Raw genomic sequence first — 15,632 nt, 5'->3', positions numbered from 1 at the left:
TGTTCTCAGACAATTGAAAGAGAAATGTAGGGAACAGAACAAAGGTCTCTATGTAACCTTTGTTGACCTCACCAAGGCTTTCAATACTGTGAGCAAAGAAGGTCTATGGCAGATTTTGGAACGTTTAGGTTGTCCCCCCAAGTTCCTTAAAATGATCATCTCACTCCGTGAGTATCAACACGACCAAGTCAGATATGGCAATGCACTTTCTGAGCCCTTTCTAATAACCAATGGTGTGAAACAAGGCTGCGTTCTTGCACCAACCCTATTCACAGTCTTTTTCAACATGATGCTCCAAAGGGCCACGGCAGACCTCGATGATCAGGACGGCATCTACATTTGATACCGTACTGATGGAAGCCTTTCCAACCTAAGGCGACTGAAGGCCCACACCAAGACCTTAAACCATCTTGTCCGGGAGCTGCTTTATGCTGATGACGTCGCCCCTGTCACCCACACAGAAGCAGCTCTGCACCGTTTAACATCCTGCTTTGCAGACGCTGCTGAGCTCTTTGGGCTGGAAGTCAGCTTCTCTATCAACCGGCACCTCAGGAAGTCTTTCTTCATCCCCACATCACCATTGGCCAATCAGAGCTCAAGTCAGTCCAGCAGTTTAATTACCTAGGCAGCCTCATCTCCTCGGACAGTAAGATTGACAGAGAGATAAACAGGATAGCAAAGGCACAGAGTGCTTTCAGAAAACTCCACAAAAGAGTATGGCGTAATAAACACTTGAAGAAAAGTACCAAGATCAGTGTTTATAGAGCCATAGTGCTGTCTACTCTCTTATATTGGTCTGAATCATGGGTCATTTACTGCCACCACCTGCGACTCTTAGAACGCTTCCATCAGCACTGCCTCCGTACAATCCTAAACATCCACTGGTCAGATTATGTGACCAATACATCTGTTCTAGAACAAGCAGCAGTCACAAGTATTGAGGCCATGTTACTGAGAACACAGCTGCTCTGGTCAGGGCACGTCTCCAGGATGAAGGACCACCACCTCCCTAAGATCTTGCTTTATGGTGAACTTGCCACTGGCTGCCGCATGAGAGGAGCCCCGAAGAGAAGATTCAAGGACTCCCTGGAACAACATCTCAGCCTTGGCCATATTGATCATCATAACTGGTCTACTCTGGCCTCCAATCGGGAGGTCTGGAGACACGCCATCTATAACGCTGCTGATGCCTTTGAGAACGCACGCAGGATCACTCTCAAGGAGAAAAGACAATGCAAAAGGAATTGTGTCTTGCAGAATATACCATCTAAGGAGTCTTTCTGCTGTGCCTTTTGCAACCAGACTTGTCTATCTCATATTGGCCTTTTTAGCCACCAGCGTGCTTGTAACAAACATGGGTAGAGTCCTCCCCAAATCTTCGTTTGCGAAGCCTAGCCATGATGTATATAAATATCTGAAAATTTCAGATGAGAGTGATTTTGTAGGTTGTTGGTAGTTCTAAAGTAAATAGATATTTAAAACAGCAAGAACAAAGCCCTGTGTAGCATTTTAGCATTTTGGATGACCAAATTCAGTTAAATGGGCCTATTTAAGGTATTTCAGAAGTATTTTACTCTGATGTAATGTGATGAATTTGAAGAAATGTGTAAAAGTTTACTTCATGTAGAACATATATTTTAAAACTATTCCTCACAAAATTTAGGGTAAAGTTGGTGTTACATGTAGAGCAAATGCTAAAGTGTATTTTTCTTACTATCTAAAGTGTATAGGTTTGGTGGTGGATTCAGAAGCATTGCATGGTATTTAGGGTGTTACTTGATATAGAGTAACTTTATTTTGTGTGTTATTTCCTCAAGACTGAGCTGGATGTCTGCCAAAAGGCTGTTTGTTATTCTCTTAAAACACAATAATGAATATCAAGATTTCAAGAGTAGTTAAAGCTCTTGTCCACCCTGACAAGCTAATGGAGCAAGACTTACCCTGAGGGCATGCAGATTTTCTCAAGAAGCTTCCAAAAACAAAGCAAATCTAGAAAGCAAAAAGCCCCCACACCTCCAACTGTCTGAATATTAAAGTCTTGGTTGGGAGGGCGTAAAGCTGAGATATGTCAGGAAATGGGAAATGAACTGAAAATATGGCGCTGTCAATGTTCAATATATTTCTTGTGGTATGTAAACTGAGAATTTTTTGTGTCTTGTGGTAAAAATCTCTTGTGGGGACTAATGAATGAAGCTGTTAATTTTTCCATTATTGGTCAGAATCCACGTGTAACCTTTCAACAGCAAGCCATTTGACAGTGGGTTTGTTGTGTGACGTACCAAGGTACAGTTCTAGGAGGAGGGAGCTTGGCTGTGTGAGGGAGGGTGTGTGAGTGCCTGTGCTGCTGCGGGCAGGAGGGAGACCTGGCATGCACACCCTTCAGCAACACTGAACACAATCCTCTTGTGTCTTTTTTTTTTTTTCCTATTCTGGTACACATAAAATTAGGGGGGGAAAAAGGCTACAAAAGACTTTCCTTGATGAAGATACATTTAAGAGTTATCCTCAGAATACAAATGTGATGCTTAGACTGTACCCTACCTTGATTTCATGCAGTGTCTCAGTGGTTACTGGAGACATACTCATTGACTTAAGTTGAGGGTGTTTCATTTTAGTCCTATGACTAAGGGATAACTAATTAAAATGAGCTGTCTTTAAGGATGCATCATGTCTTTCAATTCTGTTCATCTTTAAATTGTAGGTTACTCACATGATACCCTGTGTGTTTCTGTACTGAGCACTTGAGTCTATAGTGTTGTGCAGCCAGATGAGTGGGGGGAAAAAAGATTAATTTAAATGCATCTTACGGTATGGAAAAAATAAAAGACTGTCTTTTTTAAAGTAGTTATCTTTAGAATATTTGTTGCGATTTTTTTTTTTGGTTTGGTTTGGTTTTTTTCTTCTTTTTTGTTTCTTTGTTTGCTTGTTTGGTTTGGGTTTTTTTTTTTGTTGTTGTTCAAGGAAGAGCAATGCTCCCAAATAATTTGATATCTTTGTAACCCTAAGGTATTGTACTTACCATCTATATCTATTTTTGTGTGTGCATGCATGCTATTTTCCCCTAATTAGATACCGTTTGAAATGAGAAGGTAACACTGGCAGCTTAACAGAATAGTGTTTTTGCAGCTGATAATTAAGGGTTTGTTTTATAGCCTGGGATGTGCTTGGAGATGTGGGAGTACCAGAAGATACGGGATAGGATTGGAGGTGTGTCCCATTGCCCAGTGTCGGAGCTGCCTGCGAGCTGTGTGTCCAAGAGTTAATTAGTTTCAGAAACAAGCCTGGACCAGCTCTTCCATGATGCACTGAAATAGCTCTTCTTTGCTCTTTTAGGAAGGTGCAATAGGGAGGTACTACTGTTTCATTTGGCAGCTACTTTTTGTGCTTCAGTCTCTCAAGCACTGTGCATCCCTGAAAGCAGAGGTCTCTCCTCCGGAGCTTTCAGAAAGGCTGTTTCGTGGCTCAGTCACAATGTGTTACAGCTCTGTTTGGTGTGGGTAAAAGAATATGAAAAACAGGGAAAGAGACTGACAAGTGTTTTTTGAGAAAACGAATTGTGCTGAAATGCTTAATTATATGTATGTGTATATATATAATATATATATGGAAATTCTGAACTAGAAAATAAAGGGTTTAATTTCCTTTTATTCTTTCGTGCTCTTCTGAGAGTGGAAGGTACTCCCCATCTCAGCTCAGTTACTGTCTGCATTTGCCAATTGTAATCTTTTAATCATGATCAAGCAAGTGCTTTAATAAGACTATATAATCTCATGTTTAGTAACACATACTCGTGTTTCTTTTGATCTTATCAGCCTAGAGATTGCTTGAGGCTTGCTGGCAGAAAAGAAATCAGGAGCCTCTAATAGCTGAAGTGTTGTAGGTGTAGCTGAACTGGCTCCGTGCCCAGTAAGGTTCTGACAAATTGTTCTCTACATTGTCATAAAACCTGTCAGTTTTAAAGCAGAAGCAGTGTTGCATTGCTTCAAAAGTTATTTGATTTCAAGTAGAAAAATAATAATTTTGGGGATGACCGCAGTTATGATGAGTTTTTGCCAATACTTTTGATTGCTCATGAAATTTTCTCCAAATATGCTGGATTTCAATTACAGAAGGAGATAAGGTATTATAAAGGTTTTGATTTGACAGGATTGACTACAGAAAGAAGGTAAAACATTGCGTCACTTGAAATGTCCAGAAAGAGATGGTTCCATTTCAGGATTTCCAATTGACATATGTGTTTTGGAATCACTAGAAATTTGAATGTATTTTCCATAAATCCTTATGCTTAAGGCCATTTGCCATAAGTCCTTACCCTTTTGTACAGAAAGAAATTGCCTGTTTTCAGCACAGAATATCTTTGTTTTAAAAACTTCAATAATGACATTTCTGTGCAGGAATTAATTGTGTGACTTCTTTAATAAGCAATGGCAATACCGAAAATTAAGTAGCATATTTTTGCTGCTTACTGCAATTCTTAGTAATTGAGGGGTGTTCCTAATAGAAAAATAAGAGGTATTATAAAAAGATATAAATAGAAATTAAAAGTAAGTAGATCACAATTTTTAATCAGTGTGTAAAAGAGGTATTATATGACTTCAGAATAACCAGACAGTGCCACACTTTGTCTGTAGGTAGCTGTACCCAGCACATACAGACAGTAGTATTTGATGGTTGCCTGTGTTTCATTAGAGCACTGTCAGATCTTGGGCTTGGAGTCTCATTTGTTCCAGACCTGTACTTGCTTGAAGAAACTGAGAGTGCTTAGCATTCGCCCTTGGCTTCTTCTGTCTCCATGGGGGATTGAAATACAGGGAGCTTGTAGCATGATACAGAGATGGTAGCTGAAAACACCCTGGCCCTGTCTAAGGGACTGTTTAGTGCTGTGAGGTGCCATGTGTGAGGCAGCACTGGAGAGAGGAGCAAGGGACTCGGAGACACAAAAAGCTGGAGGGTTGCAGTAGGGCTGGAGCTGCTGCAGGATTTGGGAGTATATTTTCCTTTCAGTCTTCACTGTATTTTCACTACAGTCTTAATAAGTCGTTTGACAGACCTGAAGTATATATTTTGTCCACTACTGAAATTTAAATAAAAGTAAGGGATTCAGGACCATTTGCTAAGGTGTGTACAAATGCATGTTTTAGTATACGTAGTGCGTTTGTTTTAAAGACACACCTCAGTAATACTAGTTTTATGAATGCTGATGCCACAGGAAACCATATAATCATCTAGTGGAATCCAGTGGGGTTCACTGGCCAGCGAATCTCACCACGTTGTACATCGAGTGTACACAAACCAGTCTAATCACAATTCATTGGTTAATCTCGCTAACTGGAGAAAAAGTTGTCATTTTACTAGCCTGACTTTGACAGACTTCAGGTTCTAACCATCATTTGCAGTCATTTCTGCCGAATTAAAGAATCGTCTTTACTCAAGCAGGCTCTTACAGTGGTACTTCAACCACCTCCCTGTCTTCTCTTGAATAATCTCAAAGCATTAAGATACTGGCAGCTTTAGTTTTATTACACGTTTTTGTAACCTGGGCATTGAGTTGCTTGTTGTATTTACCTCTTCTGGAGTTTTTTAGCTCTCTGACTGGTGACAGTAGAGTTGTACTCAGGAGAATCTACTGTGCTTGCCCGAAAAAGATCAGGAGTTCAAGGGGTGGGGGAGGAGTGATGAAGGTTGCAATAAAAACCTCACCAAGTGATTTTTACTTAGTTGGGACGGTAAGTAGAGAAGTGATGTGGAGAGCAGGAGAACTAATTCAGTGCTCAGAAAAACCACTTGCCAAACCCATTGCTGATATAATCTAGTAGTAAGTGGCTGTATCAGCCTTCCTCTGCACTGTGTCAGTGTAAGTGCTGTTCGTGGCAGTGATCTCTGGAGGTAGAGCTGATGCTCTTGGCACCTTGTGGTTTTTAGGGCTGAAGTTCTACCCTTTAGTCCCTTATAGGTTATGATGTAGCTGTTCTTTAAGAACTCTTGTCTCAGCTAATGATGACTAATTCCATCAGGTAATTGTTTACTGTGGTAATTTCTTGCATGAAGTGTTAAATAATGGTAGAAAATAACTATTTATATTACTAAGAGTGATTAGCAGATCAGATTTTAAGAGGCTGAACATAATGTAACACCTGTTTTCACATAAGTTCTTCTTATACAGCTTTTGGTATCTTTAGTGTCTTTTAAATAACTTCTGGTATCTTTGTCTAATTACTCAGAAAGACTGTGATTTCCATCCCCTTTAACTACTAGAAAATTACTGAAAAATGTATGCTTTTTAAACTAGCTATTTTGTTATTGGAAAAGAATAGCATATGTATATTATAAAAGCAGTTAATTGATTAGGATGTTATGTGTGCAGGTGGAAAAGAGATATTCCATGTGTATATATTTCTTGGATCATGAAGTACAAGACCATGGCATTAATCTGCATAGCTAGTTCCATTTTAATTTGTTTTGTTTGGTGTGGTTTTTTGTTTGTTGTTTTAGTTTTGGATTTGTTTTTTTTTTGTTAGAAGGGGGTTTACTTAAGAAATAATGTTAGTGATAAAAGCTGTAGAAAACATTTTTATAAATCCATAACACATCCTGAAATAAAATTTAGGAACCACAAGCTAGTGTAGCTCGTGGATTTACCATTACTAATTGATGGTTTGGGGGATTTTTTGTTAGACTGATTAATATGAATGGGAAAAAACAAAATGGCTTTTGGACACAACAAACCCTTCTTCATGTTTGAAGTAGGGGTAAATCTGAAGAATAGATTGTGTAGTCAAAAGTCCAATGGAGCATCTCCCATCATCCTTGGTAGTGTTAACTGATGCAATAAAAGGTAGTACAACTACCATGCTACTATTCAACTAGGTGTATAAAGGTGAAAGGGGGTTTATAACCTCTAGCAGCAGAGACAGCAGTAAACTCTTCTGTGGAGGAATGGCTTCTTTTAAGGAATAAAAAAATGTGCAAAATAGTTGGGTTTTTCCACATCATATATTTTGAGAGTAAAAAATTGTGACCACTGTACAAAGCTCCTAGTTATATTTATCCCAGTTATATATCTTACTTGTAACTTTGGAATAAATTGGCCTAAGTGATAATTACTGGGGGCTTCTTTTAGCTGAGTTTTTAATTTTTCATGATTTTTACGACTAAAAGTTCCCTCAGACCTTACCTGGCAGTTTGTTTTTCTGTAGCACACAACCTCCAGGAAGTAGGAGTAATAATTTTTTTTTTATCAAGTGTAACTGTAGCTCTCACATACATTGCAAAGTGGTTGATCGAGAAGGTGATGGTTTTCAGGCATCCTGAATGCGCTGGAAGTCCAATGTGGATGTGCCAGTGGTTGAAGCTGCCTCAGGTCTTCTGTGAGCTGGATATGTAAGACTATTCATTGTTGAACTGTAGCTCTGACACTCTGGATGCTTCTACCAGCTGATATCACTGATCTGATCTTTTAGCTCCTCCTGTCTTAATTTACATAGATTATGTGTATCTTCAGGGCTTTTCCTTTTAATTACAACGTCTGAGTTACTTTATCACAGTCTTCAGTCCTACTCATTATTTTGGCTGTACAAGAGAACCACCAGCCTCCAATCAGAGACTTTTTGTACCCCAGGAAATTGGACTGTAATGGAAATGCTTAAAGAAAATGCACATAACCTTAGGAACGTAGGAAAAGTCTGAGTACACAAGACTCAAGTAGTTTTGATAGTTTAAACTGTTATTTTTAGTTTCTCTGGTCCAAGATTTTTATCTGGCTGTGAGGTCAAGTTATTTAAGTTATTTGTGAGTTACTGGATCTGCTGGTGTTACTGGGTCTGCCAGTGTTCCTAGGACAGCTGGTAACCACTGTCACCCAGAGCTTTTGTTTTGTGCTCAGTGCTGGGTACTGCCAGATGTCACTTCCTGATGCTGGTTATATGAGAGCTAAATTTTCTTGGAAAAAAATTAATTCTGACTTTGTCGGCCAATAGAGATAAAAAAAAAAGTATCAGTTTTGTCAGCAACTTTCCTCTTTTTATATTAAGGTTTAGCATAGTACAGTGAAGTGTAACGTAATCAGTTAAATTACAGTGCTCACCTTACATACCAACTATGCTAACCTGTCCTTAAATTCACTTAATATTTAGAATTATATTTCTGTAGTACTTAATGTTTTTTCCCTTTTTTAATGCAGTTTTTAAAATCTAAAATACGTGTTGCATATTGTACTGAGGATGTTACAAAAAAATTCTAGACTAGAGAAAACTTGAAAAAAAGGCTTATTTTGAAAGCACCTTAGATTTGGACCATGGCCACCATTTGCCTTCTGTTTCTGCCATAATTGTGCTATGATAAGGCAATCCCTGGGCTTTCCATTTTGAGCTGTGCATTTCATGTAGAAGAGTCTTGTTTAGCTGCACATCTTGCTGTAATTCAGTTGGGTGAATATTGGAGATACCCTGTCAAACACGCCCAGAACATGGAGAAATATTGTTTGCCTCACTGATCTTAAACACCTCTGATAAAGGAGATTACACAGTCTCCCAGGCAACTTGTCCTGGTTTATCACTTGCCCTGGAGAGAGAGCTCTTCCTCTTATCTAACCAGTACTGTCTTTGCTGTAGGTTTAACTCTGCCTTCCTCCTTCTGTGCTCGATGAGACAGATTTATCAGTATATGATAATTATGTGAAAGTAGTTGTCATACTCATCACTAACTACCTCTTTTATAGTTTCAGAGGTTTCCCAACAGTCATACCCTCACGTCTGTTATTTCCATCGTAATCTTCTGGACTGGTTTGTTTTGTATATGCTTTTCTTTAACACTAGTGTCCTTAACACTGTATTTTGGGGTGGTGCTAGCATCAGGTCATTAGTGTGATGTCTTATATCTGCTTCTACAAGAGTCTAGTATTTTACAGTGCTTTCCACAGCATTGCTTTGCTTGTACCTACTTATTTGCGATGTCTGGAATTTGTTATACTCTTGCATGCATACCTGTTGTACTCTTCCCTACACAATTGTTTTTTATTCTGGTTTTTTATGTACATGATTTTTGCTGCCAACTACTTCATATTTGTTTTTTATTGAATTTCATCTTGTTGACTTTGGTCAGTTCAATCACTTTCCATCATTTAAATCATTATTGAAGAGGGAGGCAAAACCTCTTTGGTGACCTCACTTAAAATGCCTTTTAGTTTGATAATGAACTGCTTACTATGGGAGTTTTCTCCTGCAGTGTTTTTGAGCAGCCATGTGCCCACTTACTTAATTAGCTTAAGCAACTACCACAAAGGTACATTAAAGTTCACATAAATTACACCTACTCCTTTCCTTAAAGCATCTGTCAAAGGATAAAATTACAGTAGTTTAATTTACTTCTTTATTGTGTTGGTTGCTTCTTATCTTGATGTCTAGAAGTTATAAGCTGCCCATTTCAAATAGTTTATTCTAGTATCGTTGTGGATATTAGAAGTGGTATAGTTGACAGTCTAATAGTCCCTGAACTTCTCATTTACAAAAAGTTATATCGGTTTTCTCCTTTCCACCTGCCCAAGATCTTCCACATCTTATTTTTTTCAAAGAATATTTTTAAGTTCTGGACAACATCTAGAAATTATAGATGCTGATTAAGCAAGGCCTTCAAATATTTTCAGTTTCCAGATTTTACTTGTAGAATTTAGATTATAGACAAAATGATGATGGGTGGATCGTGAGGTGGGTTGAAAACTGGCTGAACTGAACTGGCAGGCTCAGAGGGTTATGGTCAGCAGCACAAAGTCAGCAGAAGGTCAGTCACTGGTGGTGGACCCCAGCAGGCCATACTGGAGTCGGCAGCATCTTTATTATATGACCTGGATGAGTGGATAAGAGGCTTTACCCTCAGCAGCTTTGCAGGTTATACAAAACTGGGAGGAGCTATTGCTGCACTAGGTGTTTGTGCTGCCATCCAAAGGCTGAAGAAATGGGCCAGAACTGGGGGTCCTGGTGGATACCAAACTGAACATGAGCCAGCAGAGGAGGCCAGTTGAGTAAGGTGATTCTTCCGTTCTGCTCAGCGCTGGTGAGACACATCTATAGAGCTGTGTCTGGTGCTGGGTTTCCCAGTACAAGGCAGACATGGACATACTGGAGAGAAGGGCCACGAAGATGATTAAGGGCTTGGAGTATCTGTCATACAAGAAGCTGCTGAGAAAGCTGGGGTGCTTTAACATGGAGGAGAAAGAGCTCAGAGGGCATCTTAATGATGTGAATACATACTTGTTAGGTTGTTTTCAAACTTACTGGGAAAAAGGTAATAAAAGGAAAAAAAGAAAAAAGGGCAAGAAAACATTTAGTGAAGTGAGCATTTTTAGTATGTAAAGGCATACTTGTTTTTTTTTATTGTTTTGATTTGTTTACCCCCGCCCCGAAAACTGGTTCTTTGCCATTTCTCACTTATTTCCCAATATCATTGCTCAGACTGTCAAACCTTCTTGTCCTTTCTGTCTCTCAGAAGTAGCATCCAGAGAATTGATGGTTGTTGTTTGGCTGCTTAAATATGGTTTGAACTTTGGAGGATTAGGGCAAATCTTTTTAAGGAGAACTTGGGTGTAAATTGATCATTACCATGAAAGAGGTGAAGATATATACCATTGCCCTCACTTTGCCCTAATGATTTCATATAAAATGATTTCAGATGTTCACATTTTTGTTGCAGAATAATAAAATATGATAGTACTGGTGAAGAAAAAGTTAAAAATGGGTACTTTTCACAGCAGATGTTATAGTGTCTTGTGTGACCTAATTTTAAGTCACATGTCAGAGGACTTAGAAAAGGGAAATGGTGTCATTATAAGATTTTTAATTCTCTGAAAGTCATTGTAAACATTTCCTATTCATATTTTTGTCACACTTTCTGATCTGTATTAATGTGCAGCAGCCTACTGTTCTACATGTTTATAACCTTCAAATATGCACCTCTGTCAGCATTTCCATTTCTTCTTACATAAGCTATCTGTATTCTCTCGTGATCACAACTTCTTCAACCCTTGGAAATAAGTGCAAATATTTTATGGAAGACTTTAACTATCTCTGTAAGGTTTTTGCCTCCCGAATGATGGTACAAATATGGGCCAGTATATCTGGAGCAAAACGGTATTTCCTCACCAGTGAGTTGTATCTAGCAAAGATAGGCAGGTTCTTAACTTAAAGCCTGGTGTAGTTGTTCCTGAAACAGCTGTATGTACAAGCAATTCTAAAGTCAAGGTACAGCAGCTTGTTGGTATCTTGAGGAGGACGATGGGTTCATCCTTTCTGCCTGTCTCCTCTCCTTCCTTTTCTCCTGTGACTGCTCCACTGCATTTACACTCTTCCAGTGATTTCTTTATCTCACCAAATTGGCAGAAAACTCTCCACAGCGTTGACTTAATTTGTTTCCTCCTTGAGTTCATTTTGCTCAGCATTTGTGAGTCCCTGTGTAGGTGGCAAGGAGGAGGTAGGAGCGCTAAGCCCCAGCACAGAGGATGTGAGGAAGTGATAGGATGTTCCCTTCTCAGTGCTGGAGAGCTGCCAGGTTTGCTCAGTGCCTCTTGTATGATCACACTGACAATATAGAGCAAGATGGGATTGTTCGAAGTGAGTTTAAGACTAAGGAAAATGACTTGAAAGGATGCTCTTAGTCGGGCATAGAATTATCTACTCAAACTTGCTGGAAAGCAGTTCAGCAGAAGCACCTATCCATGCCTTTTAAACTGTAACTAGCAATATGATATTTGAATAAATCACAAAAGCGAAGACTGGCAAAATATAATGTTTAAATTTCAGTTCTAGTACTTTATTGCTTAAATTCTGTTGTTTTATAATTATTTTATTCCAGACTGTTTTAAGTGGTACCATTTGCTGTGTCTGTTGTCCCACTGCCCTGGTTTGGATTTCATATTCTTTTAGCTTCTACAGGAACAACTCAAAAGTCCCCTGGAAACAAGGCAATCCTATTTGATGGATTCAGACAAGCTTTCATTCTGGCCCATCAAGCATATAGATAAAGTGTAACTTTTATAGTAACGGTTGTAAAATCTTCATGATCCAGGACAAGCAGTAGTAGTGTGATGGTTTGTGTAATAACACTCTTTCTCCTTTTTGTAGGTCCTTTTGTTCTGCATCACAGCTGCTCTGTTCATGTTCTTCTTCAGGTATGTTGCTAGTATATCTATTTATGTTGTAAAAATTATTTTAAACAGTGTTTCTTAGAGCTTACTTGGTTTTTGGTGTTCATCTCAAAACTTTTATGTTCTCAACTCCAACTTTCTGAATTGAGTGGAGTGCTTCTATGGCATCAAAAACCCAGTGCTTTGAGCATACTTGAACTTAAAGGGGAAATGTTGAATATTATTTGTTAAATCTTCTGGAGATTATACTGGTTACTTAGGGAGTCTCATCTCATACTTATGACTCTGGAGATCTAACGTTGCATAGTACAAAAACAGCTGAAATCTTGCTTTTCATATATGTTCTCACAAGTTATGAGTTGTATTCCTTTTTTAAAACATACAGTAACGGGGGTGGATGAGACATTCATTTTAATTACTTTTTTCTCTCTCACTTTGCAAAATATGTCATTTGCCTTGTCACTGTTTCCCTTTAAATAGTAGACCTCTCAAATTTTATTATATCTCAAACTGGAAAGTTGCTTTTCAAAGTAACCTTTGACTATAACCCTTTGACTTAGAATTTTCTGTGGCACATAGCCATGTATGGTTCTTCAAGCTGTATGATCCCCTGGTAATTGCAAAACTCTGGAAGCTGCAGCTTGTTTTTTTTTTGTAATTCCATTACTTACGGATATTGGCCAAGAACAGTCTGTGGATAGAGGAGGGCTGTTAATTTAGAGGATTCAAAGAAGCATTCCTCCTTTCATCTATAACCCATTAAGAACCTTGCATTGGCAGTCTTCTTGCTTTATTTTCTTCTATGTCCCAGAGTTAAGATATAACAACCTCAGAGAATTTGACTTATAGGTTTGAGGTTAGGCACCTGTCTGCATGAATGCTGATCAAACAACTCAAAACATTAAAATTCTGGTCAAAACTATAAATATTGTATGATTTTGGAGGAAGCTAATTGTCTTTATGTCTTTGGTAATGAACCAGTGTTTTAGAGAGAATCTGCAAGTTAAATCACAGAATCCTAGAATAGTTAGAGCTGAAAGGAAGCTTCAAGATCATTTAGTTCTAACCTCCCTGCCATGGGCAGGAACACCTTCCACTAGACTAGTATTCATAGCCCCATCCAGCCTGGCCTTGAACCCTTCCAGAGATGGGGCATCCACACCTTCTCTGGGAAACCTCTTCCAGTGACTCACCACCACATGGTATCTCACATTTAAGAATTTTGTCTTAATATCAAATCTAAGCTTTCAGTTTGAAGTCATTACCTCTTGTCCAGTCACTGCATGCCCATGTAAAAAGTCCCTCTCCAGCTTTCCTGTAGCCCATTTAGGGGTAAGAATTGATGCAGACCCTAGAGGTATTTGGTGAATTTTCCCCTAATCTGACACAGCAAGACTGGCAATTGAATGGGCTCCAAACCGTTTTGTCTTCTAAAATTCATTGCTCCATGCTAAGGTTGATGGATATCCTGTTGAGCAATCATCAGCAATATTTAACTCCTTTTGTCTTTGTGTTTTAACCAAGGAATTAAAATAGAATATCAGGTTTAGTTTAATTCTTGGGGGAAAAAAATCGGTTTGTAAACACCAATAAAAGTGCTAAGACAAGATAAATTTGTAAAAAATAATTAGCACAGACCAGTTTTGGAGGGTTTTTTTTTCTTAGTGTAATGAGTGTTGTGAATAGAACTTCTTCACAGTGGTTCATGTGCTACTTTTCTAAAGAAACCAGATAGATGGGTCTGGGTGAAAATACCTCTGGGCATGCACAGAGTCTACTCAACTGCTCATGGAGAAGAGACAGCAGAGAGGTCACTTGATCAGCCCACAGCTGTTGTATGTTCGTCTGGACTGGCTGTGACTGTGGGTTAGTTGTTGTCTTAACCCGTACATGAATTAATGATTGATCCCCTTCAGTAAGATTTTGGACAGCCCTTGGAAGAATCCTGCGTGGATCCATCCAGAGTCCCAGGGGAGGCAGTCTTCCTATCTGTTGGAAGCAGAAAATAATTGGGAGAGTCGTTAAACTGCATTTCCTGTTTAATGGCTCAAAATCACTTCAACGTTTTTCCTAATCATAAGAGGATCAAACTGACAATATCATGTTCATACTTTTGGAATAAACACCTTCAAAGTCAGATCTGCTTGGCTTATAGAATATATTCCCATTGACTATGAAACACTGTTTACTGTTAACAAGCCTTTACCGACCTGAAAACCAGAAAATTCTATCTTGTTTTGTATTTAATCTGTTTCCAAAGTGTCCTCCCCATTTTTTGTCCTCCCCACCCCACCAAAATATCCAAAAAGGTCTGAGTGCAGTAGCAGTCATGGTCACCAAGGTCATATAATTCCTTTCATCATTAAACATAAAATCCTAGTATCTAAATCGTGTAATTTGAAGCTTAAAACTTTTCTGAAAGAGACTTAACATAAGTCTACCTCTATGGTATGAAAATCTGACTGATGCTTGGAAGTCAGATGTTGCAGGGAATAAAGGCAAAGTAGTCTTTTATTTTCTGCCTTATCCAAGGTTATCAGATTCTCTGAGCTTAAAAGTGATGACTCTACCCAGTTGGTAGCTCTGGTAGGCACTGCATTCCTGGAAGGTCCAGTTTTAATTAAACCTGGCTATTATTTCTGCTCTGGGTAATTTTGACCTGAATTATTGTCCCTGCACAGCTTGTGCCGTGGTGCACAGTAGCTGGCGTTGGCACTGTGAGGCAGTGGTGGTGGTTGGGATAAGCATGGAAAGCAGAGGTGCTCTTTAGCATTCAGATGGACTTTGCTCATTTTTAAGTGGCTGCTTACCAGCATGGCTTAAGGTGATGGTTTATGAACCTAGGAGATGAAGAGTTATTTGAACTGGAAAGTTCAGAACTGTTTTCTTTGTGGAGGAATTGAGATATATCCTGTCCATCACACAGCTTCCAGGGTATCTTTCAGGTTGCCATGTTAGCAGCAGCCTGTTGACTTTGCATTTGAAAGCTGAGTGCTCTCGTTGATAGTTATCCATTAAAAAACAAGAAAATCAATGTGGCACATAATTAATTGCAGTATGATCATACCTCTCCTTTAAGGTGGGTATCTGCCTGCCTTCATTGTTAGGAAATAGATGTACGAATCTTAGACTATGGAAGTATAGGCATTGTTCGTCTTGATTTATTTTCCTTTTCTAATAAAATGATTTTTTTTTCAGTATCTCATTATAATGTCTATCTTGCATTATTTTCTAAACAAATTCTGTAATAGAGGTCTGTTGGCCAGGCAGATGTTTCACACTAGTTGAAAACTTCACCATCATGAGCCTTGATATTTATCACTGGAGTTTCTCCCAAATTTTGTTGGATTGTTTGAACATAATTGCATCTGCTACAGGACAACAAGAAAAAGAAGGTGCTAAATCTCAGGAGTTAAGAAGTGAGGTTACAGAACTGAAATGGTAGAAGAAAAAAACCAGGAATAATTACTTCAGAATTGATAAAGTGAAAAAGAAGTCA

The 15,632-nt window shown here is 38.7% G+C and overlaps 1 protein-coding gene across 2 annotated transcripts in view; it reads left to right on the top strand.

The window, feature by feature from the left end:
• Positions 1–15,632, top strand: part of TMEM135 (transmembrane protein 135) — a 173,016-nt gene that overhangs the window by 98,082 nt on the left and 59,302 nt on the right. For both annotated transcript variants that reach the window (XM_051779268.1, XM_051779267.1), the window contains one exon: positions 12,111–12,157. In XM_051779268.1, the coding sequence (XP_051635228.1) occupies positions 12,111–12,157 (47 nt within the window). The remainder of the gene's footprint in view (positions 1–12,110; positions 12,158–15,632) is intronic.

Source organism: Manacus candei, unplaced genomic scaffold (genome assembly GCF_025592945.1).
Source record: "Manacus candei isolate 608988 ecotype Guabito, Panama unplaced genomic scaffold, ASM2559294v1 h1tg000014l, whole genome shotgun sequence".
Taxonomy (NCBI): domain Eukaryota; kingdom Metazoa; phylum Chordata; class Aves; order Passeriformes; family Pipridae; genus Manacus; species Manacus candei.
Note: the sequence above shows the minus strand (reverse complement) of the source record. Positions and strands in the feature narration are given on the sequence as shown.